Raw genomic sequence first — 25272 nt, 5'->3', positions numbered from 1 at the left:
GTTAAAATAATGCATAGAAACATCTCATTTCAGTAAATGCAGCGCCACGTTCGCCTAAAGAAATAGAATGAATTAGTCATGAAGTAAGAGTTTGAAGAAAGAAAATTATTTGATATGATTTGGTATTTCTAGTTTTGCTATAAATAGTATTTGAAAACATTTTAAATAAAAAAATACTTTTTTTTGTACAGTGATGTGGTGCTCAAGACTGAAAAAGGACCCTTACTTGTGTGTGAAACCCTGTTTTTTTTGTTTTTCCTAATTTAAATGTTATACAGTAAGAACATACTAAACGACTATCAATTATTCTAGAAAATCAATGCAAAAAATTAGTTTATATATTTTTAATATATGGTTCTATGATTTCATCACATTGTCATCACACAACAGTTTATAAGTCAGAATCGACCGGACAACAAACCTCTGATTCCATGTACATTTACCTTTTGCATCAACCCCCCCCCAAAAAAAAGAAAATAGGAAAAATAAAAAGTAAATACATTTTCTGACATTTGAATTTGATGCCTTTAGGTCCAAAACCTGATTTTAGACATTTAAAAATTAAATACACGTACAGGGATGGTAAATTCTGTACTTTCACAGTGAACTGAATGGTGTTGGAAAAACAAGCCATGTGGTCCAAAAGACTCTTAAAAACAAAACATTTAAATGAGCAAAATAAAATAAAAAATCATCGACATAAAGAGAAACATTTTTATAACTTTCTTTCACAGTAAACAAAAAAAAAGTTTTTTTGAGACTTGGAACATGTGAAAACTCAACAGTTGATCTTGGGTTCTTTGACAAAGTTTAATGGAGAAAAATTACATCAGTGGTACAATAAAAAGTATTTAATAATAAACATCACTCTATAAGGAGGCGGCGTCCCACTGGCTCAAGACAACAAATCACATTTTCAGAAATAAAATGGAAAATTCACAGTAGTGGTTTCTACCATTTGTTAGAGACATGAATACAGTTAACACCCAACCAACAGAATCTTAGACAGTTTCTTTTGCGAAACTTTCATATACATCAATAAAAAATCTGATTTATTTTACAGATGAAAATCAACATTCTGTAGAAAATATACTGTATAATATATCACTGTGCAGCACAGAAAAATTGATCACCAGCTCTTACTCCAAGTCGTAATCCTCAAATGGCAATACCTTCAGATTAGTGATGCTGTCTGAAAACAAAATTGAAAAAAAAGAGTAAAAAAATATATATATTAGAAGTTCGACAAACTTTTACAAAGATGAACAAGAATCCCCCTTACCAAGAATCCACTGCTCAGACAAAATCCTGTTTCCTTCTGGTCTCCGGCCGCTGTACTTCCCTATGCAGATGCCAGCCTGTCGCACAGTTTTGCAAACTGCCCCCCCACACAGCTGAATCAGCTCCACCAGACTCTGGGGGGGTGGCTGGGAGTGCTGGGATACAAACATGGCTGGCTGGTCTTGGAACAGGTCCTGTTGGTGCTCTCCAGCAGAAAGATGCCTCTGGAGGCGACAAATCTAAAGAAAAAAAAAATAAAAATAAGGACCAACAGTTACACCAAGATGATGCTTTTTGTCCAATATTTATCTTTGAACATAAGAATACAGATAAAAAAAGTTGTGTCAGTCAAGCAGACACCCACTGCTTATCCAACATAGGTTCACTCTTTTGATTTAAAGACTTACTTTGATTAAAATTCTGTTTTTAAAATGTTCTCATGGCAATTTTTTGTCATGATCAAGGACATGTATAAAGAAAATCAAGTTCAAATTGGCTTTTCTGAGTATTTTTATTCAAATCGTTGTGAATCAAGAGCAGAAGAAAAAAAATGCTGTTGGAAAAAACTTATCTGTGACATAGAACATTTGTTGGGTGAGCCACAAGCTCCTTATGTCGAGCTCTCTTCAACGAGGAGGGAAAGGGGGCGGAGTTGCTCCACACCAGTGGTTCTGCCCACAACTTGGAGGCAAATTGCTAATGAACTACTGCTGCTCTACAGAAACTATGTGCTAAAAACTAAACAAGTTTTTTCATTTAGGCTAAAAATGACAATTAGAGTTAAAAGGCCACCGAAAATGGTTTGAAAATGGATCAAAAGATGATCGGAGTGAGACTTTAACTGAAGCATGAATAAAACTCAAAATGTATCTTATAGAAAATAAATATTTTCTTTTTAACTTTTGTTCCTAGACTACAATCAAATTGTTTTCATTTATCAAGGGAAAACGTGCATTCTGATCATCTTCTTTTAGTGCTTAAAATCTTATTATAGTATAATAATATAGTTATATTATATTGGTTTCTATTACTACTACTACTACTAACAATAATAGCTGTAATAATAATGAAATAAATTCTTTGCATCAAATTAAAGCTCTGAAGCTCATTTCCACCTGCAGTCCATCACATAAAACACCTTAAAACAATTGTACAAATAATATTAAGGTAAAACATATAAAAAAGACAACTGAATTAATAATGCATGAACACAACATGCATTATATCTGAGGCGAAGGTATTTACACAGAGGAGAACGTGACAATTTTGGCACATATTCTGACATTTCAGTTCTAAGATTTTTTTTTTGCAAATATTTTAAAAATTTTTGTATTAAGTGAGAACATTTCAGAAAGCGAGGCTCCCTTTATAAATAAAGTCATAAATTTGACCTTTTATTGACAGCCTCATACCTGAAATACTGCAACCATCCTGAAGATGGCTACAGGAGCTTTGATAGAACAGCAACAGTAGGAGCTGGAGACTCACCTTGATTTAAAGACTGTTTTTCAACACTTAGGATGCCAAGTTTTTTTGTTCTTTTTTTAACACTTAAACCTCTTTAAATCTTTAAGATGTTAAACAAAATGTAGAAAATCACAAGACAATAATTAACCAACTGATAGTGTACAATCTTACATTTCTAAGTAGAAATACTAAAGACATGTTTGTCTTCTGTCTTTAAATCTAAAATTTTCGCTATTCTTAGAGTACAGTACAGCAAACAACCCTACGCACACGTTTGAAAACTGGATCAATTCTTCTTTCATTTAAAAATTATTGTTTAATTAGCATAAAAGTGATTTTCTTCTTAATTAGTAAATATTTACAAATGCCTCGACTGCCGTGTAAAAGATATGATAATGTTTGTTAAAATGCAAAGATCCATCATCCCAGTGAGCACTAGTTTAGTTTCCACGTCTCCTTGGCAACGCCATTCTCCCCTTGTTTCTGACACCTTGTTAGAATGAACACTATAAACATTCCCATATATCATCTCCCATTCCTGCTCCAGTAAATTAATCAATTCCCCTCCCGCCATACTGTTACATTAATCATGCTAGCCACAAGTCAGAATGCAGACAGACTGTGCAGCCTTGAATTAAAAAAAAGTAATAATTGTGACATTCCCCTATAGTGACATACAGTGTGCTCGTCAGTTCAGCAGATGTTGCATGCGATGAAAACATGAGGAAACCGTCTGCTGTGTGGTTTGAATAGGATGCGGCCTGGTGCCAACATAAATGAATGAAGGGCCCCTGGAGGTGCTTTCTGTCTAAATGAATCACTGTTCCTGTGCATTCCTCTAACACCAGTAACACTAAAAAACACAAATGAATGGAGATTATACAACTTCAGTAATTCAGCCTCAACACCTGTAGGATTTCATGTTTTGGCAATGATGACCAGTCCTTCCTCTTTGCTAATGTGCCCTAAATATGATGCATTTCCGATTGATTACATCAGCTCATTTCCTTTGATTCTGCCGGGAGCCAGTCTGAGGTTTTCCTGTCAGATTATATATGTTGGAGGTGACAGGGAAAGGAAGCTAATGTGTTCTTCTAAAGGTTAAATTTAATTAATAATCATAGGGGAAAATTAATATTTTGAGGGAGTTTTTGGGGGTGCACGATTAGATATTGTTTGGTGGCTGTTTCCAGTTAATTTTATGTAATTATGACCAAGTATGATATTTTAATTGTGCCTAAGGGAAATAGAAATTAGTTGTTTTTTATGTTTTTTTTTTCAAAAATGTGATTTCCAACATATTCATAAAAAATGCAGCTGGATGTGCGGCTCCTTATTTAAACAAAGAAGTAAAGTGTTTCATGTCAGTTTGTTTGTTCTACACCAGGAAGCAGTTTTTAATGAATGGGATGGACGCCGTTACTATCAAAGAGTGTACTCAAAGTAGACAGCGGCATCCTGAGTTGCCATTCATTCAGAGCTGAAAACAACATGTGGGTGTTGAAGAGGATATAGTGGAGGATGTGTAGTTTGTGCATCTGCTCCTGTGTGTTGTTTAGAGTCTTGAGAGGGACCTCCACTTCTCTGCTCTTTCACTGGCCAAACTGAAGGGTGGGAGTGGTTTAGACCCACAGTTAGTTAGAGAGTTTAAGCCACTTTGGAAAGTGGTTGGGGGCTTGATGAAAGGTTAGCAGATGCAGACTGGCAACAGTAACCTGAGGACACACACTACCTCAAATTCCTGATGGCTTACCCTCCTCCTACCAATGAGAGGTAATAAAAGGAATCTGAAGGACTTCAAGAGAGTTTACACTTGAATGCTGCAGGGAAGAGACAACCAATCACAGAGAAAAAGATCAAAGAAGCTCCAAAAATCCAAGGGATTAGATCTGAATTAGTTCCAACTTTAGGGGAAAAAAGGCTCTGCTGTGAAAATGCTGAACGTGGACTTACTGCTGCTGGGCTTTTTCCTTGGTCTGGACGTGGGACACGGGGGTGTTAGCAAGAGACAATATCAGATCCAAAACGGACCATGCAGCTACACATTTCTACTGCCTGAGCAAGAAAACTGCCAGAGTCAGAGTGACTACAACTACGCTGTGCAGAAGGATGGACCCACAGAGGAGTCTGCTCAGAGGCTGGAGCAGCTGGAGATGAGCATGGAGAACAACACACAGTGGCTGCTGAAGGTACAGATTCATCACACTCTGGACTAATCAGAAATGTCATAATTCAGGTTATTAGCTGACAATCAACATCCACAGTATTTTTTTTTTTTTTTAGTTACATCTACAAGATTTAAAGTACAAAACCTTTATTTGATTTTATTCTCAGAAATCGAAGGAAATAAGCCAACTATACAGGAAAATCTCAATTATTACAAGTTATTGTTGCTTTTAGTCATTTTTAAAAGGTATGCTACCTTTAGTTTTGGAATTAGAAAGGGAACTTGATTAGAAATAAATCTGGTTTATGCAGTTTTAAACATTAACAGTCAGATTTGAGCCATTTGTCAAGGCAGATATAACTTGGTCCATTATTGAATAATTAAAAGGAATTTAGCTAATCTCTATTATATAACAATTTGTTGATATAATGGATTGAGTATAAATTGCAAAACACATTTATCTATTAAACATTCTTGTCTAACCAAGTATAACTGTCATAAATTTGTTGAAATAAAACTTCAAATAGTGTAAAAAAATTATAATAATTGGTGAATTTACTATTTTCAAAGAGTAATCATTGATTTGTGATACCACTAAAGCATATCTTTCCTTAATTTAAACCTCAACACTTCTGACCTGCTCCATTGAGGACAAACATCTCTTAAAGACGATGTTGATCCAAACTAAGACTCAGCAGCACATGTATCAACTCATGCAAATTCGTCACATTAAACAAAGCAAAACAAAAAACTGAATTAGCTCTAAATTTGTGGCTAGACTCTTTTATAGAAATGTTTCTGCACTAATTTTTGTTCTAAATCTATTTAGAGAAAGTTGCACCTTATAAGAGTGTGACTAAAGTAGGAGCTTTAAAAAATGTCTTCCCAAAAATACCCCTGAATTAACTGAATAACAGAGCCAGATGTCCAAGTTATGATCACTAAAAATATGAGGATCAATAAAACCACATCGCTTTATCATCGTCAGCTGGACATAACCAAATATTTGATTGCTTAACAGATCAATAACAAGAACCGGCTCATTGGAGAAGTTTACAATAGTCACAAACCAGAAACCAGAACCAAAAAAGGGAATTAAATAACAAGCATCATCTAAATCATATTATTTTTTAAGATGTTTGTTTCATTAGCCGGTGGTAGTCAAAAAAACTTCACCTTTCAAATGAAGAGGGAAATCCGTCATTACTTACTGACGCTTTTGAGGTAAACAACTGATTAGATCACCAACTGTCAATGAGACATCCGGCCAACAAATTGAAATGACGATGTCCCATAAATCTGTGTGCATCCGAAGACATAAACTTAAAAAAAACAAGAGAGGAAGTCCGTGTCGATGCTAATTGCTTCTCTTTTATCAGAGATGATACTACTGCCGTGTGGGATTGCCTTACTGACAGATGAGTAAAAACAATCAAAAGGCGATCGCTCAAAGTAGGAGATGACAAAGGCATTCAGCTGACGCTGGTTTCCAGTTGTGCACAAGTCCGATTGTCACGAAGGATGTAACTCCTCACTCAACACTTCCATCCTGTTTACGAGTCGTGTGACCTGATTGCCACTCAGGAACACCATGCAGGAAATAACTTAATGATTAGTCTGGGTCTAAATTCAGCCGTTCTGTAAGGTGGAAGAACACTTTTCAGAATGGGGAAGACCAGCTGACAACTTTAAATTGTTTGAGTTAAGAGAAATAATTGCATCATGATTATGGCATAAATGTATTAATATAAACAAAACTTTTTTTTAAATTTCCAAACAAAAAAGATACTTTAAAGTCCCACTTTGATCACCCTATGAGACGTTTTTAAAGCATTTTCATTAGTCTTATAATTATGATTATGCAGTTTTTATCCAAAATTACAAAAAAATGTTATGTAGAACATAGTTTATGCAGAGCGGCATCTCATTACGAATTCACCTACGAATTGAGTGTGGAACCGTCGGAAAAGAGCAACCCCATACCCCGTTACCCTCCCTGTTGCTGAGAACTCTATGTTTACAAGGTCTCCCGCTAGCTTACAGCCCCCAGCCTAAAGTTAACATAGCAACAAAAGTGGCGAGCAATATTGGAACTATCCAGCTGTACAGTTTTAATCTAGATAGGAGCTTAGACGAGGAAAACAAAAATGTTAATAGTTCTAGTCATCAACAAGTGAACCCTATAAAATAGAATAAAGCAGGGAGCCTGTGGCCCGCCCGGCGTATTTGCGATGTCACAATATAAAATCTTTTTCAAACAGAATTTTATTGTTAACAATTTGCATAAAGAAATATACAGAAATGCAAATTTAAGCTTCATTTTGTTCTCCATTGTCAGCAAAATGCCACAAGGGGTTAAACAAAAAAAAAAACAACACAATTTTCATTTACGGAGTATTTCTTTAAACCATGAACTGCTTGACTCTGTGGTGTTTTTGAAACATAAGAAAGGTTAAAATCTGAAAAACTGTCAAAAAGTGCATGTTTAATATTTACAGCAAGAAGACAAAAAAAATGACCAAATATAAGTCAATTATGAGGCAAAATATCTCAACATAAGCTAATCACTACAACTAGCTCAATCATTTAAGTAAAACAAAATGTATCTGAAACACATTTGTCTTTTTTTACATTGCGGTCTATTTAAATCAAAAATAGTTTAATGCTATTTTTCTAAAAACTACTTTAGATTTGTTGCAGTATATTTCTTTAAAAAATAACTCAATAGCCTTGTGCATTAGTGTCTGCCCTGACACTGGAAGGTCGTGAGTTCAAATCCACAACGAGTCATACCAAAGACTCTTAACAATGGGAACCTGCTCGACTCTCAGCAATGAAGGGTTGGATTTGGGGGGTTTAAACCACCAAATAGCTGCCAAGAACAGCTGTTTTTGCAACTTACTGCCCCCCCAGGGATGGTCAAATGCAGAGAATAAATTTCACACACCCAGGTGTATGATGACTAATGGCACTAACTTCATTTTAGAAACGAAATTGGCTTAAAACGTAATTTTTTTTCATTGAAAGTGACTGAACATACAGTGCAGAACAGAAACCTTCCATCCACATCCATCATATTAACTTCCTAGAAAACATTCCGTCATCAACAAAGCAAATAAATAAGTTTGAGTCCCAAAACCCCAAACTGTATCCATCATAACTTCACAGGAATGTGCTGTAGGTTTGTTCAAGTAGGTATAAATGCACATTAATAGTAAATATAACATTTCTGCACTTTTCCCTCAATCATCCCTGATTTTTTTTATTTCCATTCTTTGCACTGGATGTCTAAAGAGAAATTTCCTTCTTTTCTGCCCCAGTTGGAGAACTACATTCAAGACAGCATGAAGCAAGACATCCTCTATTTCCAACAAGCTGCTGTTCACAACCACACAGCGACAATGATTGAAATTGGGGCGAACCTGCTGAGTCAAACTGCTGAGCAAACAAGGAAGCTCACAAACGTGGAGGCACAGGTGAGGCTGCATGTTCTGCTTTTTCCGAACATAGAAAAAGCAGGCAAAGAGAACATCACGGCCAATTGTACCTTCTTCCTGTCCGATTTTTTTTGGAGAAGCCCTGACAAATAATATCGTTTCAAAGTGTTTAAAAAAATAAGCAATGGGGGGAAAACAGGGTGAATGCGTCAGTTATTATTGTGGCTAACACGTCAATGACCTTATGTGAGCCAACTGCACAGCATTTCCTGTTATTAGCACACTCTTGTATTCCCAGAGAAACAGTCTATCAGTTTGTCACAATCAGACATCCGTCTGTTCAAAGACATCAACAGCTGAATTGGAGACATAAAGCTAGAATCCATGTAAACAACCTGCTTTTTGCTGAGTTCAGTTCCTTTTGAACTGGGAAATTAGTGGCAAGGTCCCCAACCGCAGTTCAATACGTGTACATCTGTCCGTGAAAATGAGGGGGTTACAGAAGTTTCCACACTTTCAGGTATGTCTGCTGTAATAAAATGTGTTTTTTTTATTTTCCATGATGATTTTCCTTTTAAAAATGGGTTTTTGTTCAGCCCAGTCCTGAAAACATGGCTTGTTGTTTGAACTCCACCAACTATGCTGACAATTTTAAAGCACATTCAAATTTTATTTAGTGAAATAAGAAATCTAAATTGTATAAAGTTGTTAGTAGGGGGAAGACCACTGAAAATAAATAGTAATTTTGGTATTTTTGCATTAAATCATTAATCTGTTAAAATTAAAGATGCCATAATTCTCAGTTTAAAACCGAACCGAATGTTACACCAATAAACTCAATTGTGGAGAAAGTGAATCATTGCATCCCGACTGCATACTAGAAGGTTTATGTTGAAAGAGTCAAACAAATATTAACTGTATATTAGCCGTAGTATAAGCCACCTAAAAGGATTTTCTTCATTATTAATTGCCTATTAAAAAAAAATTAAAAAGGAAAAAAATGATTTTCAGAATTTTTAGTTTTTCTACTCGTCATATATCAAACTAAAACAAAACCAGGACCCAAAAGTTGAGGTTTGAACTGAATTGTGGGGTAAGTGAATTGTTGCACCCCTTGTTACAATAATATATATTCAATTTCTGAGAAACAGTTCATATTGTGTGCAGAGGTAAATAGTTTGGAGGTTGTCTTGAAATTCCTGACGATAATTCAAACTGCTTCACCTCGTTTTCTTTTGGCTTCAGGTAATTCATCACACGACACGTCTGGAGCGTCAACTTCTTGAAAATTCATTGTCAACCAACAAGTTGGAAAAACAACTCATTGTCCAAACAAATGAGATCAACAAACTAAATGACAAAAACAGGTGAGGATCAGATAAGAAAAGGGAAAAAAGCAAGTACTTCCTCTTTGAATGTTCACAAATCTTCCCAGCAGATCAGATTTTTTCCCTCTGTCTATCAGTTCTTTTTTACTGTGTGCTTTGATTCCAATAAAGACTTTTTTGATAAGAATAATGGTCCCACAATTTAGCCACAGCTAGCTGTTTTTTAGAAAAGTTTCGCTCCTCCAACTGTCTCCGCCAATCATTCTTGGAGGCTTAATCATGTCATCAGTCTGACCAATCAAAAGTTGTTAACATCCTCGCTTTTATGTTACCACGTAGCTCATAAAGTCTCACAGTTCCAACAAAAATAACAGCTAAAGTTTGTGTTTAGCGATTTAGCTTCCTGCAGGATCTGGTGTTAGACCGTAGAAAAAGTGAACAAATAATGAATCTCAAAGACGTGAGTTTGTCAAACATCAGCGTCAGTTTTATTAAAGTTACATTTTGTATGAAGACAAAATAAAAAATAACAAATTTCAAAATGTTCGCAATTGAACATAAACATGAATTTAATGTGTGTTTTTTTTGTGTGTAAAAAATAGGCATGTTGTGATCATATAATTGTTCAAAAATTATACTTGCTCTGGCACAAATCTTTAAAGAAATATATACATACCTATATATAAATCACTCTTCGTAAAGAATATATTACTGTTTTTTTTAAAGGTCACATAAAATTGCATATGAATAAAGGTATTAATACATTCTTAAAGGGAAAATTAACAACTTGAGCAAATTTAAACTAATTTAGTTGAAAATTATTATTGAAAACTATCGTAACTTTTATCACAACATTTAGAAAAAACAGCCGCAACTTCCGGCTGTTCTGCCTGAATTATTAAAAAAAATTGTCGCGAGATTGGGGAGGGACTGTACCTCAATACAGACTACAGAGAATCTCCTGTTTTACATATTTGGATGCTGGTGTGCTGCAGAATTTTTGTCAAGGAAAAAGTGTACCTTGGCTCCAAAAAAGGTTGAAAAATACTGCTCTAAACAACAAAATAGCTCCTTTCTACCTCTTTCAACATTTTTTGCTTGACTTTTGCTACCACTCTTTCATCAAATCCACTCTACTCTCTTTGCACTCTTCACTACTCCCAACAAAAATAATGAAACTTGTGCTGGTGCCTCTCTGCAGTCTTTTAGAGAAGAAAGTGCAAGAGATGGAGAAGCAGAGCCAGGTGGAGCTCAAGGCTCTACAAGAAGAAAGAGAGCAGCTCCAGACTTTAATACTGAGGCAGACACGAATCATTGGTGAGCTGGAGCAGCAGCTGCTGAAAGTCTCTACAAACAACTCCGTCCTTCATCAGCAGCAGCAGGAGTTGCTGGACACGGTGAACGCCCTCATATACACGCTGTCTGCTGGATCTGCTCAAGGTGAGCGCCCGCACTGTGTCCGTCCTTGCTTTCATTCCCCATTCTCGCACTCAAAAGATGTGCCCTACATGTCACAGGGTGAAGCAGCAGAGCATTTTCAATGTGTCACCTGCACCCCCATTACTGTTTGTGCATTTAGATTCACAAATTCACAGAACGTGATGTCTCTGGACCGTAAGAAAAACAAGAAGTACCCAGAAATAGAACACGCAGCTCCACATTGTAACCCCCGAGTTGACACTCACGCTGGGATGACAGATAATTGCCACATATTATCGGAACATCAGAAAATTATCCTTCAAAATATATCATTTTCAGTCATTGACAATCATCTACCCAGTTTATATTAGAGGAAAAAGAGGTTCCATTTAAAAAACAACTTTATTTTTAGACAAATTACCATAAAACTCAATTTTTTATTGCAACTTCCCAGCAGATTTGACACCTTAGAAGCTATTTAAGATCTACGCTGATGAAAATTGTGTTTTAAACATGTTCTAGTGGCATTTTTCTGATAATGGAGGACATATACAAAGGAAATTTAGGTTGAAATTATATTTTGTTATTCAAATTGTTGTGAATCAGGAGTAGATGAAAAAATGTTTGAAAAATATTGTATTTGGTATGTAGATCCACTATAATCCACTATTACGTCAAATTAAGCTGGTTTTCACATTTATTAAATTACCAACTGGCTACAAAACTCGTGTTACTAAATGTATTGCTGCAAAAAAGCAAGTTTGGTTGACAATATATAAAGATTTGCTCACTATTTCTATCATGAGCCATAAACAAGCCAAAGATTTCATAAGCTCCAACTGATTGCTTTCCATTCCTAATCATATAAAATGTCAACATAAAACAAGTACTTCAACAGAGATCTCATTTAAATTGCTTCACTTACATCAAACTAATTTAAACTTTTCATCATCTAATTTTACAATGCCATCTAAATGCTCCATAATTGTGTAATTTCACTATAACAGGGCTTATTTCTTCTGCAGTCCCCAAAACTGTGATGATGCAGGACACTCCTACTTTCTACATGGACTGTGCTGCCGTCTACACATCAGGAAACACCCACAGCGGCGTCTATACTCTCACGATACCCAACACAACCATGGAAGTAAAGGTAAGCCTGACTGATTACTTCCAACTCCTAACAATTGACCTGTAAAAAGAAAAGAAGAAAAAATAGTCTGCTCACTGGTTCATTAAGATTCACTCAGCATGAGTGGCATGAGTGTGAGGGATATACACATAACTAATTCTTTTTTTGTAAATTAAACACTGCATGCCCCTGCATTAACACTTTTTACACTGCATTAATGTAAAAATGTATTACTACAAGGCAAGGTGCTTTAATGAAATGTTCCCAACCTTTAATGACAAACATACTTGAGCTCAAACTGCAGTCGCCTAAGAAACTATTCAGCTACTGAGACCTGATTTCTGATACTTTGCCCTGAAACAAGTTGGATTCGGCTAAAAACAAAAAGAAATTTTTATCTTATGATGTGACATTCTGTCTTTTTAACATGACATAATCATGAATTAAATAAAAAATGTTGTGCTTGAAGGCTTTCTGTGATATGGAAACAGAAGGGGGTGGATGGACAGTCCTACAAAAGCGCTTTGATGGCCAAGTTGACTTTCATCGTACGTGGGAAGAGTACAAAAAGGTAAAGGCACCCAAGAAGAAATTCTTCCCAAAGTAAAAAATAACCAAGGCTACTGTTTTTATCCTAAATGCAGTGACCAGGTTTTGTTGGAAAACCCCCTGTTTTCAGGACATGGTGATTAAAGCAACACCTACACTGAAACAACACTTGAAAAGTCAAAAAGGAAAATCAAAGTGGTCAGGATCAAGTCGGTGAACAGACTCCACAAAAAAGCCCAACAGAACAAGGCTTTTAGTAAATGCATGACATAATAAAGGCTACTTCTTTTTGAAGAGAGTCGATTTAAAAGTATCTTGTGTGTCCCTATCAAACACTTTGCTCTTTGGGTGAAAAAATATCCGTTTTTAAAAAAACAAGTACAGAATGTTCTTTGATGTTCCACTTTTTAATTTATTCAAAAGCACCTTTAAAGGTCTGCCAGCGGAGTTTACAAAAAGTGTTAACTTAATTTTTGTGTGTATTCGCAGGGATTTGGAGAGCCTTCAGGTGAATTTTGGCTGGGAAATGAGTTTGTCTCTAGATTGACAAGCCAACGGGCTTACAAGCTGAGGATTGAACTGAGTGACTGGGAAGACAATTCTGCTTTCTCACAATACGACCAGTTTTCTCTTGGCACCGAAGCACAAAACTACAGGTAAGTTGAGCCCTGCAAGTAATCAAATGGAAACTCCCCTAAGATTTACATTTTTTTTCACTTTCTGTATTGGTTTGGAGCAAAAAAGTTGATTCCTCTGAATTTTTTCATCAAACAAGCAGCTCTGCAGAGTATGACCGTTGGATGATTTCAAAAGCCTTGTAAATAAATAAGCAAAACGAATAATTTAAGCAACCATAGGCTGAAAATCAAATAAATATGACTTATTGTGATTGCAAAAAGAATGACCTCACTGGATTCATTTCCAGAAGCAATTGGTTTAACGAGGATATTTCCTGAATAACGAAGAAAAAAAAAAAAACAGCAGAATGAAGCTATAACTTATACTGAAATCAATTTAGTAACGCCAACTCTAAAGGAAGTTGAATTCTGCCTTTTGAAGAACAGCAATCACAGGTTTCCTCCTCCTCTTCCTTCATTTTTTCTTTTCTCCTCTACAGGATACACCTTAAAGGCTACAGTGGAACTGCAGGCAAAATAAGCAGCATCGGGCAGCCAGGAAGTGATTTTAGCACAAAGGATGCAGACAATGACAAATGTGTTTGCAAATGTTCACAACTGACAACAGGAGGTAAGAAACTCGTATATACGAAAAGCTTTTGATTCTCAGTAACTACCAAGAAAAGTAAGAAGTTTCTTTGTTTGCTGTAAGCACATGTTGTGGAAAAACAAATCTTGGCACTTGCCCGAAAAATGTTCAAGGGCATCGTCAGGGCCGTCATACCTCTGCTGCTGTGTCAAACCACACAATTAAATCAGAGTTAATCACATATCTGGCCATTAGGGAATTCAGCAGCGACAATGGCTGACATTAATAGCCTGGGAACAGAGCATTTCCTTCTCCCCAGTTGAAGTGAAAAAGTCCACCTCTGCTTTCCCTTGAAAGTGACTCTCCACCCAGACGTCTGTCGATGTTTATGTAGGTGTCTGCCAAGAGTGCTTGAAAGGATGAAAACGGTAACGCCAAACCTTTTCCCATGACAGGTCTGTCTCTGCAAGCCACACTATGGTTTCTGAGTGGACTTGGGCCATTTTAAAAATAAAATGTATAATTTTTTACAGCTATGAAAATACCTGACAGTTAGATAGGAAAAAATAAACAAAAACTTTTAGTCTAATTAACCACTGAATTCACTCTCAGCTGTTGAGTTGCATTATGGGAGATGGCACATATGACCATTTTCTATCAAATTGGATTCACACCGCCTTCACATGAGGTGATTTTTGTGCCACCATATTGCAAACAAGAGTCAGTTTTGAGATGAAAAGTATTAAATATTACGTTAAATTTTTTTTTTGCTTTAAAAAAATATTTTTGCTTTTGCAACTCAAAAGATTTCAGATGCGTTGTCGCTCATCTTGCTTTCGCCCCATCTTTGAGGTTTTTGAGAGGTTATTATCTAACTTTGGTGTTGCAAACGCAAAAATATTTTTGAAAACAAATGTTTTTGAAACTAAAAAAAACAAACGTTTTTGAATCCAAAAATAAGTTTTTGATAGCAAATATTTAACAATTTAATTTTTACAAATTATGAAGTTTTATTCTTGAAACTTTACATTTTGTTTGCAGTTTAGAAATTTTTTATCCCAAAACTGTGACATTTTCCTGCAATACGGTGGCACAAAAATCCCTCCATACCCCCGTCAACATGTGATTAAGCGACTACTTTAAATGAAAAGTCTCTAAATGCACATAAATAGAAGTTTCGGGCTTCTGCGTTCAAAATGCTTGTGTAATTATGCACATTTTTAAGACCGTTGTCGGGCTCCAAGTACAAAATCTATTGAACACATGTTGAAACCGGGTCAAACTTTGACCAATCAGGGACTCAGATTTAGTAGGGACATATAGATGGTGTTCTTTTTAATTCAAGGAATTGTTGTTTAAAAAAAGATCTTGGAGGAAAAATTAATAATTGCAGTTTGTGCACTGATGGAATTATTTGACACCAGATCTTTCATATGTCAGAATAGAGCTGTGAAAGAAAAAGCCCGAAGCAAGGTTCACCAGATTTGCACTGCTTTGACATTTCCCACCAAGATTCTTCCAAGTGTAATTGGTGGACATGCATTAGTAAACAGTAGAAAAAGAAGAAGAAGACCCTCCCTGCCTGTCCAGTGTGAACACCATATGAACATAGCATAATAATAGAAAAACTATCCCATTTATCACATTTATTTCTGGTAAGCCATTTGTTCCTTGATCAAGTAAAGGGTACAGAGTGTTGTCAGGGGTACACAGATCTATTGTAAAAATATGATTCATAACAATATTTTTTTCTACCAATAAATATTAAAAAAATAAATAAAACTTTTTTTTCCTTTTCTTTTAGGCTGGTGGTTTGATGCTTGCGGTCCCTCCAATTTAAATGGCATGTATTACCAACGAGGCCAGAACGCCAACCGCTTCAATGGAATCAAATGGTACTACTGGAGAGGCTCGGGCTACTCGCTGAAGTCCACAGCGATAATGATGAGACCAGCAGACTTTAAAAGCTCACTTTAAAAGCAGAGCACGTTCAGAAGAAAGTGGAAAAGAAAATGCTGCTCACCAAAAATAAAGAAAAGCTTGGGGGGATTTATAGAAAAAAAAAATCATTGTGTTTATAAATTAAATATTTTTGTCCATATTTATGTGCAGAAAATTCTGAAATAAAACTGCAGGGACATTGCAATGAAAGTCCAAATTCACAACTACCATGAATTTAGGATTCTGTCTATTTGTAAAAAGACTATGGTACAAAGTGCACAGAAAAATATGTCCCAAACTAATTATCTTTTGTTCTAAAAATGTATTTATACATGTAAAAACGCAGAAATAACAGTTTTGCTTTTGATAATATATGTCGAGTTTTTGTTTAATTTATATGTAGATATTTAATTTTATTATAGAAAGATATTTTTCATTTATATTGAGAGTCTGATATAGTTTTGTTCTGCTGCTCTAGCTCAAACGCAGCAACATGTTTTCCATTTAGATTGTGATGCTTTTTGTGTCTTTTTCTAAAACAGAAATATTTTTTTCCTAAAAGTGGCATATCACTACAATATTTACAACATTTAAGCAAGCTTTTTGTGCAGTTACATCCACTATAAACTCAATAAAGTCAAAATGCAATAAGTTTGTTTTTTGTTTTCATTCTCTCCAGGAGATTATGACAAAATATACTAATCTCAAAATATTTTCATTGTTCGTTTGTTTTTTTCCTTGTTATCTCACCCGGCAGGAAAAAAAAGTTATTTTTCAATGTGATCTTGACTTGATATCCAGCTGGTTTATGCAATTCTTTATCATTTTGATAATCGAAATGCATGGAGAAAATAAAAAATAAATAATTTTATGGTTAGTGATCTCTGGAGAAGTGGTAATACAATCAATAATCCCCCAAAAGTCTGAATCTTTATTTTCTTTTAGATATTTTTTGTTGCAGTTACTAGGAATATGGCACAGCTTCATTGATTGAACTTACTTGTGCTGCAGGAAACTGATCTGAAAGTTCATACGGTTCCTCTGGAATCCACTGCCTTTGCTCCAAACACCATAGAATCTGTTCAATAAAACAAATGTAATCGGTGCTTTTATAAGAAAAAAAATATATATATATGTATATTTTTCAGTCTTAACAACCTCAGTACCCATTCAAAAGAGAGGATCCAGCAGCCCCGTGCAATGCCCAGCAGGATGTTGAGGGTCCGCCTGTGTCCCCCAGACACAACATGAGTGGTGCTTTCACACACCTGGTCGACAATTAAAAAACCACCCAGTGTTTTCACCACTTGAACCACCGTACTCTGCTTCCTACAAGCAGGACACAAGGAAGCAACAAAGCAATGATGCATGAATCCTTGTTCAATGCTTCAAAGTGGTGATACAGAAGAAGGAAAACGCAGAACTTACTCAGTTGGCATACTTGTCATGACCAGTGTTCTCATAACCTGAAACAAAGATAAACAGAAAAAACTTCCATTTAAACCAAGAATTGTGACAGTTTCAACAGGAAGCACAATGTATTAAACAACTCTTGAATGACTAAAAGTTTTAAACTTAATTTTTTTTTTAAAAAACATCCTTCACACTCTAACCAGTAAAACTCAAATAAAAATGCAAGATTGTTACAGCAAAAATAGTGTTGTTGAGTTTTATCACCAAAAAGTCAATAGAGTAAAACCTTTAAAAAAAAAACTTGGTGAAGATAGCATGAAATTTTCCATAAAATTATCACATTTTCATTTTAAAATATTGCCATTTTGCTTTTTCATCAAAAACTAAGACTTTTTTTGTCTAAAAAGGGAAAAAGTACTTTGCAACATAATCATGAATTTGATGTATAAATAAAACATTTTCAAATTGAAATGCTTTTATTTTGTCATCTAAATTATTAGATCTTTCCTGCATTATTAACAGGGATTCTTTTGTTAGAAATATATACATGGTGCTATATAAAGGAACATGTTTAGAACAGAATGTTCTCTTAATTTCCATTTGAAAGGCTCGCGCTTGTGCAGCCACATACTTTGGCATGCGGACAGAAAGCCATCATCAACACAAACACCTCAGCAACAGTTACAAACAGGACCACCAAGCTCTTTTCCTGCCACGCCAGTATCTGCTCTCCCAGCTGGAAACCTGAGGTTAAGGCCTGCTGAAAGTTAAAGTGCCAAAACAGTCCACAGCCCACACCTGCTCTTGTCAAATATCACTTAACCCCTGAAAATGGATCGAGTTGGTGTTATTACTGCATTAATTAGTGAAAGAATTGTCAATTTAACATTTTTTGAAGGGATCAGTGTCATTATCTCATGTGTTTTTACAAATCTAGGAAAAAATATCAGAGAAAAAGCTTCTTTAAAAAACGTGTAAAGAGTTTTTCAAAAAATTCCTCTAAAGAAACATCAACATGGAGCCTCTGGGGAAACTTATAGTTCTATAAATCGTGTTGCAATCAATTTAAGTAAATTATTTTCAATGACAAGTTTTAAAATCCAACCACCTCACTGAAAATAAATATTTTTTTTAAAAAGGGCCATTTTGTTTATTTATTTTACAGTTTGCTTGCTAAATTAAAAAGAATCAAAAAAGTGCTCTAGTAAAAGAAAAAAGTCATATTGCAGACACCCAAAAAAATATAATACCTCCATACTTAATTCCTAATGGACAAGCATCATTATATAGGTGTAAAACAAAACAGAAATGTGTATTGAATTTTTGTATGTCAATGATGCAACATTTTTAGCCCAAAAACACATGATCAAGTTATTTAGTTTTTAGATGATATTTCTACTGGAGAGGAAAAATTTGGCAAAATCAACTTTTCATTTTTTTTTTTTTTATTTATTCTTAAAGTTGTAGCTTTGCATAAAAAATCCTATTGAAAAAGCCATGTGAAGAAAGGAGGACCTTTCGATCTATTCTTCTTCACAATTTTGTTCAAGTTTTGCCATTTTGTTTGAGACTGGATGAACTCTGGACTTCAACAGAACAGGATTTTGTTCAACTGAAGCTACATTTACTTAAATGATGTCTACAAGTACAGAAACATCAGCGCTAAGACTAAAAATGTAAGTATGACAAAACAATAAAAATAAAAGCTTAATGATAAAGGAAGTAAATATGACAGCTGTGTTTATGAAATTCCTTGTTTAAGTATTTCCTTTGACAGGGTCACGGCCTCACATAGCTGTAGGCATTGGATGCATCTCGGTGCGTGAGTTTACGTCTGGTCCTGAGAGTTTCCTGTGTTTTGGCTCTGTGACGGCAGAGCAACTTCCTTGCCTGTGAAATGCACCTGCAGCTCTGTTTTCGTTATGCTGGCAACCTCAAAAAGCTGAAAAAAACCAACAGCGTGTCATGCTCAGACAACTTTTATTGTTGCCTTATCAAAAATAGAGAAGTTGAAGTCAACAACACAGGATTACTAAATAATGATCAACAAGAACTGGGTCGACTGGAAACAATTTGATCATTCCAACATTGACCAGAAGCCCTGTTATGTATTACAATATTGTTGAGCATTTACACAATGGGGCCTCCGTATTAATGTAAGCCACAGTTGAACAGACGTCCAGCTCCTTAGAAGTTGGTGTGACCTCAACCCTTTGGACTATCTCACACCTTGCTTTTATAGTAACTCCTGGAGGGAAACAATGCTTCAGAATTTCCTGCGTTTGTACATAACCTGTGAACTCCAACACTCAGGATTTGTTTTTCAGAAACGTATTTTCCTTAAACATCAAAACTTCTATGGAACTCTTTGAAACGTCTATCTGGGTTGTGAGTAAACTCAAGTTGGACACCTGCTTTGGTCACACCTGATTGTCATTTGGCTCATTAAATCTACTTTAATTAATTATCAGTCACTACACCACGAGAACACTACAGATAAAACTAAAAATATTTGTAATAAAAATAAATCAAACTGAGTCCTAAGTGTGCAAATCAGCCAAACAATGATCATCTTACCTTTGCTTTGTTAACCATTGTCTGAAGACTCGAGCCGTCTTGCTTATTGAGATTTTCTTCAGCTTCAGGGGGGATCTCTTTGAAACCAGCTGCACCCGTGCATTCATCCCCTCCACCTACGTTGGAGAACAACACAATTTAAAATAGGGTGGGGTGGTGTCATGTCACTGGAGCGATTGCACAGCTGGTGGCATTTGACAAGTGTGAACATTTCTACTTAATTTACATTTAATTTCTCAATGAATTGATTTGATGTGACAGGAGAACATGGTACAGGGTAGCAGGCTACTAGAGGAAATTATAGACTATTTAATAAATTTTGACTTGGTCTGTAATCTCTTAAAATCCCACTCCAAAAAAAGAGTGCTTCATCTTTCCTGACAACTTTGATGAATAACGCATCAAGCAGAATACACTAGATTGAATTAAAGGAAAAAAATCAACCATAAACCAAAATTGAAAAATTACAAAATTGATAATTGTCTATAAATTTAAGATTTCGCTCTTGTATTAAGCAAAAGGAAAGATTTGGAATGGTAACCATTAAAAATAAGTTAATACGGTACCCCTATTTTTAAGAGATCGTTACTATTGTTTTAGTAATAATGACATTTACTTAATGATACTTAAATCTTCAATTTTCTTCCCAGTGAAGAGTAGCACTGAACTGGATCTTAAAATAAATGTATAGATTTAAGTTATGAACACCTAAACCTAGATACAAAATAAAACATATGAAAGCCTGGATGACAACCCAAATCTTTTATGATTTGTGTTATAGTGAACACACATTCTCAAACACATATTTTAAGGTAAATGCAGAGGAATGCAGATGTTTTCACACTGGACCTTTTAATGCATTTTTTTGTGTCACAGACAACCAAATACATAAAAAGATTTACACCTATCTCCTGTCAACACTGATCCATCTCCAAAATATTTAATTTTGTACACAAACTGTACAACTTGCTTTACCATTTACATAGTTTTACATTTAATTCAAGAACTTTATGAATCTCTTTTATGTCAAATTTTGAATAAAATAAAAAAAAACAGTTATAAGCTGTGAATCATTATATAAACAATTTTTTTAAAACTCATTAAGGTTTATTTAGGTTCAAACTTTTGCATTAAACTATTTTGAACAAATTCATAGCCCGGTGATATAAAACTCCAGATTTTATGCAGCTCATTCTTTAAAAACCACTGATGCTTTTCAAACACTTCAATAAAAGTTCAAAAATACTGTTTACAGTTCCAACAGCATAATTTGGTTGAATTAATAAAGAAAAAGGTCAGAAAAGGAAATCCAGTTGAAATCAATGCATTTTGCATTTCCTGCATTATCTAAAATCTATATTACTCACTTTCTGGATTTGAATAAAGAACTGGGAAATCAGACTTCTTCGGTTGTTCTTCGCCTGTAAGATCTTTAGCTTGCAGTGATGGCTGTCCTGTTGAGGTTGCTGGTTTCTGGTTGTCAGTAGCATCGTCTTCGTCTTTCCTGGTGCTTTGCTTTTTTGTCATCTGAGGGCTGTCAGATGCTCTGAAAGGCCAGGACTCATAGCTTTCATTACTCTGCTGCTCAAGATGTTTGCCACAAGAATTTTCCTCTAATTTCCGCTTTTTTTTACCCTTGGTGTCAGAACTGTGGTTCTCACTTCTTTGCTTTCTCTTGATTGGAAGAGGGCTCAGCTCAAAAGGTATCTGAATATTTAAGTCTTGGGGCAGATCGGGAAATACGGACTTTCTGTGGTTGGCAGGAGAAAAATAATCCTCAAACACGTCACTGTCTCCATCAGTTGGGCCAGATGTAACGCTTTCACATTCACTCGACAGAGTAAAAGGTTTTATGAGGGAACATACTAATGATCTGGATTGTTTGGGTGTTTTTTTATCAGTCTTTTTGACCACTGATGTTTCCTTTGACATTTTGGGTTTAGAGTCAAGTGAAAGCACTGATGCTGAATGGCGTCTTGAAGACTTCACAGCACCTGAATAAATATTAGATGATGCTTTAGTGCAGGATTTAACTAATTGTTTTTTATTTCCAACTTCAAATTTGTTAGGGGGAAGGCGAGTTGATTTTATAGGTGGCAGCTTTTGAACTCCATCGGAACCCTTGGAATCATCAGATCTGTCCTGGGGAGGGCTTTCTGAAACAAGTTTAGACTGCGCCTTCTCTGTCGTCTTTGTCTTGTTTTCATTTGCATCTTTATCTATTTCAGGATCAACACTTTTATTCCCTTCTTCATCCATGTCGAGGTCAAAGCGGGGAAAGTTACGTAAACGTGAAATCCGTTTAGGAACATCTTGACAGGGTGATGACAGAGGGCTGATAGAATGACCAAAGTCTTTAGTTTCAGAGTGTGATATTCCCTCTTCATCAGACAAACATCCAGGTGAAGAGACAGAAACACAGGAATCATCATGTGGATCGTCGTCTACTGTCAATGAAAAGAAAAAAAGAGACATCAAAATAGTTAAAAAGTTGTAACCAGAGTTCATTTTTGTCTGTTTAGTGGGGATTGTAAGGAAAGGCTTCCTTCCACAGTCCAAAAACGTGCCTCATAGGGAAATTGGTAACACAAAATTGTCCCTAAGTGTGAGTGCGAGTGTGTATGGGTGTGTGGTTGTGGCCCTGCTTTCAACTATAAGTAGCCAGGTTAGGCTCTGGCAGCCCCATGACCCCGAAAGATAAAGATAAAGAAGCAGTAATAGCTATATATGATGGAAGCTGAGCCACCTATGTGTGACGAGGCAGAGCTAGCTATATGTAACTGAGATGAAGTGTCAGCTATTTATAACTCCAGCTGTTTGAGACAGAGGTGTAGCCTTCCATTTGTGACAGAGCCAGAGTCAGCTATGTGTGATGAAGGCGGAGCAGACTGGTTGTAATAAAGGTTCTGATGGCTATTTGTTAATTCTACGACAGACATTGCACACGAACAGACAGATTTTTTTAGTTAAAATTATTTGGGGCATATTTTAAAAGTTTAAAATTGTTTTCTCTACTCTGAAAGAGAAATAGTGTAAATTAGGACTGTCAACATTGATGCGTTAACGGACGGGATTAATCAAAGAAAGTTAATGTGTTAATATTTACTTACACTAACGCTAACAATCTTTTGCTTTACGTCAGTTCATACTTCCAACACAAAAGTGTGATTATTTTTTTAATAGATTGATACCACTAGTATAAACATGAAATGTATATTTTTTAATAGAACATACACAAAGACTAAAGTTACAGACTTGCCTATAAAAAGTTGTAATTTAAATATCTGACATGAGAAGGAAGGGTTATCTAAAATGTATTTACCCTTTCATTTTCTGCTCAACCAAAAGGTTGAGCACATTTAGATGTATAACAATAACCAGATGATTGTTTTTGCTACTGATTGTTTTAGTAGGGTAGTTCAAGGGTTAAGAAAACTATTATTGCCAGAGTTCTTACACTTAAACTTGAGGACAGATGGTGACATTCCAAGAGCAGGTTTAATCCCTGTAGGTGAGCAGGATTCACCAGTTTGTGAAGCTGAAAAGAAGTGATATTTCAATAAATTTTAAATTATTAAACTCCATTTCCTAACTTGTTTAATTTTGGTCCTAATAAGTCAAATAATTCTACCTGTTAACGACAGGTCTTCCAGTTTGTCCTTCATGTCCTTCAAGCGCTGTGCCATGTAATCTGCCCTTTTCATGGAGGGACTGTAAATTATTCCATTCTCTTGATCAATAATAATGGGTGATAAATCTGCAACTGGGATTAAAAACAAGAATTAAACAGCACATTGCATCCAATGTTTAAAAACATTTCTATTAAAAATATTACCTTGGGGTTCTTTTGAAGGTAAATCTTTCAACATCTTGTTTAGTTTTTTCTTTTTCCGCCAGTCATTTTCAGTTTTCCTCTCAGGGGAATTCTTTGGTAACATGCAACGATGCTACATGAAAGAGGAAGAGAATTAAAAAAAACTGTTTAGAAAAAAAAGGACAAGTTTGAAACTACTAGTACTGACTTGATTGATCTAGCAATACAATTTAGGATTGCGAGATCAAATACATATTTCAGCAATAAGAAAAAAAAAACAGTCCGTTTTTACTTACAATTCTATCTTTACAAAAGCATCCATCAATCAATATTAAAACATCTAGACCTGATGTGAAATAATATACCTACATTTACACTGTAGAAACATACATTGTTGTAAAAATGAATTAATAATTTCAAAAGACATGGTTGTGCTTCATTAAACTTTAACATCAAAATATAATAAACTCACTCTTCTGTTCTTTATCACAGGGTTGCTCTCATCATTTGAAGCTGGAAATAACCCCTCATCCACACGTGTTCCTTCATCAAAACACCTGAAAAATATATGATCAAAATGCCGTGTGTGGGAGGAGCTACCAGCCAATGTTTTAAGCCTGACATGAAGCGGTGTCTGTGTATATGTCACTTACAATGTGTGGAAGTTGAGAGGGCTATAATAGGAGATCAGGTTTACTTATTGTGAATAGTTTTATTAAAAAACAACGGTCATCACGTCTGTACATCTGGTTTATGAGATTATTCAAATACACTATTTCCCCATCGCCTGGGGCCTCTATCTCACTTGGACTGTGTCTGGATGACAGCCGCTTCCGCTGTGTTTCTGTGACTCTGTGACTGAGTTTGAAGCAATCCAGCATTAACCCCAGAGAAAAAAAGGGGGGGAGTTTATTATTATCTCAATGAAAATAAGAAAAATGTCACAAAGTTCAGGAAGCCCAAGCTGGCAGCCCCCACACCCCGCAGAGGCTAGCTGTCTGCCGGCACATCAAATAAATAAGATATAATCAAAACTGGAAAATAACATTTGGATTTAGGCACGGTAGATTTATCTAACTATAACGTTAAAAACAACTAAGTGCCATCACAGCAGATGTTTGCTAACATATTTTTATTTAAACTTGATTATCTTGAATGAAATACCAAGATCTGGAAAATTTCACCTGCACTGTTCAGCACCCAAGTATTCATCTCTGATTCTCACTGGCTGAATTTTGGTGGCAATGAATCGAATTGTTCAAAATGAACTAATATCAAGGACGAATTGTATCAGCAGCCATAAATTATTATATGAATTGAATTGTTCAGAAAAAAAATAACCAGTAAATAATAACTTTGTAATAAAGCAGTTCAAGTTCTTAAAGTTACACACACAAAAATCCCTTTACCTGTTTATCCACAAAGCGGAAACTAGATGCACATCACTTTTCTTAGCTTTTCTCCATGTAGCTGGATGTCCACAGTTGAACACTACATGAGTGACCTGTTTACTGAATCTCTGTGCCACCTTTGGAGGGGAG

At 35.5% G+C, this 25272-nt stretch overlaps 2 protein-coding genes across 4 annotated transcripts in view; one reads left to right on the top strand and one right to left on the bottom strand.

The window, feature by feature from the left end:
• Positions 1 to 329: 329 nt before the first annotated feature.
• Positions 330 to 25272, bottom strand: part of mcph1 (microcephalin 1) — a 25707-nt gene continuing 764 nt past the window's right edge. The window contains exons 4-15 of one of the 3 annotated variants that reach the window (XR_002921989.2): positions 25141 to 25259; positions 24204 to 24288; positions 23753 to 23864; positions 23549 to 23680; positions 23375 to 23455; positions 21285 to 22364; positions 19918 to 20033; positions 17356 to 17393; positions 17086 to 17256; positions 16928 to 17005; positions 1283 to 1520; positions 330 to 1192 (exon numbers count right to left, since the gene is read on the bottom strand). Coding sequence is in view for 2 of the 3 variants with exons in the window: in XM_024297618.2 (XP_024153386.1) it covers positions 1140 to 1192; positions 1283 to 1520; positions 16928 to 17005; positions 17094 to 17256; positions 17356 to 17393; positions 19918 to 20033; positions 21285 to 22364; positions 23375 to 23455; positions 23549 to 23680; positions 23753 to 23864; positions 24204 to 24288; positions 25141 to 25259 (2295 nt within the window). In the remaining variant the exon portion in view is untranslated. Of the gene's footprint in view, positions 1193 to 1282; positions 1521 to 16927; positions 17006 to 17085; positions 17257 to 17355; positions 17394 to 19129; positions 19283 to 19917; positions 20034 to 21284; positions 22365 to 23374; positions 23456 to 23548; positions 23681 to 23752; positions 23865 to 24203; positions 24289 to 25140; positions 25260 to 25272 lie in introns of those variants that run through there. The other 2 variants (XM_024297618.2, XM_024297619.2) reach the window with 2 other exon arrangements.
• angpt2a (angiopoietin 2a) lies at positions 3315 to 16578 on the top strand. Its single transcript, XM_024297620.2, has 9 exons — positions 3315 to 4937; positions 8236 to 8391; positions 9598 to 9719; positions 10882 to 11120; positions 12125 to 12252; positions 12701 to 12802; positions 13270 to 13436; positions 13898 to 14028; positions 15791 to 16578. The coding sequence occupies exons 1-9, from the start codon at positions 4683 to 4685 to the stop codon at positions 15961 to 15963; spliced, it is 1473 nt and encodes a 490-aa protein (XP_024153388.1). The 5' UTR covers positions 3315 to 4682; the 3' UTR covers positions 15964 to 16578.

The sequence above is a fragment of the Oryzias melastigma genome, linkage group LG15, assembly GCF_002922805.2.
Source record: "Oryzias melastigma strain HK-1 linkage group LG15, ASM292280v2, whole genome shotgun sequence".
NCBI classification, from domain to species: Eukaryota; Metazoa; Chordata; class Actinopteri; order Beloniformes; family Adrianichthyidae; genus Oryzias; species Oryzias melastigma.
Note: the sequence above shows the minus strand (reverse complement) of the source record. Positions and strands in the feature narration are given on the sequence as shown.

Bases quoted from the DNA above. Each gene is read 5' to 3' on its own strand.
- angpt2a (XM_024297620.2), top strand. From the start codon at position 4,683: ATGCTGAACGTGGACTTACTGCTGCTGGGCTTTTTCCTTGGTCTGGAC. The intron at 8,392-9,597 runs GTGAGGCTGCAT...TTTTGGCTTCAG, and splicing joins TCACAAACGTGGAGGCACAG to GTAATTCATCACACGACACG. The intron at 14,029-15,790 runs GTAAGAAACTCG...CTTTTCTTTTAG, and splicing joins TTCACAACTGACAACAGGAG to GCTGGTGGTTTGATGCTTGC.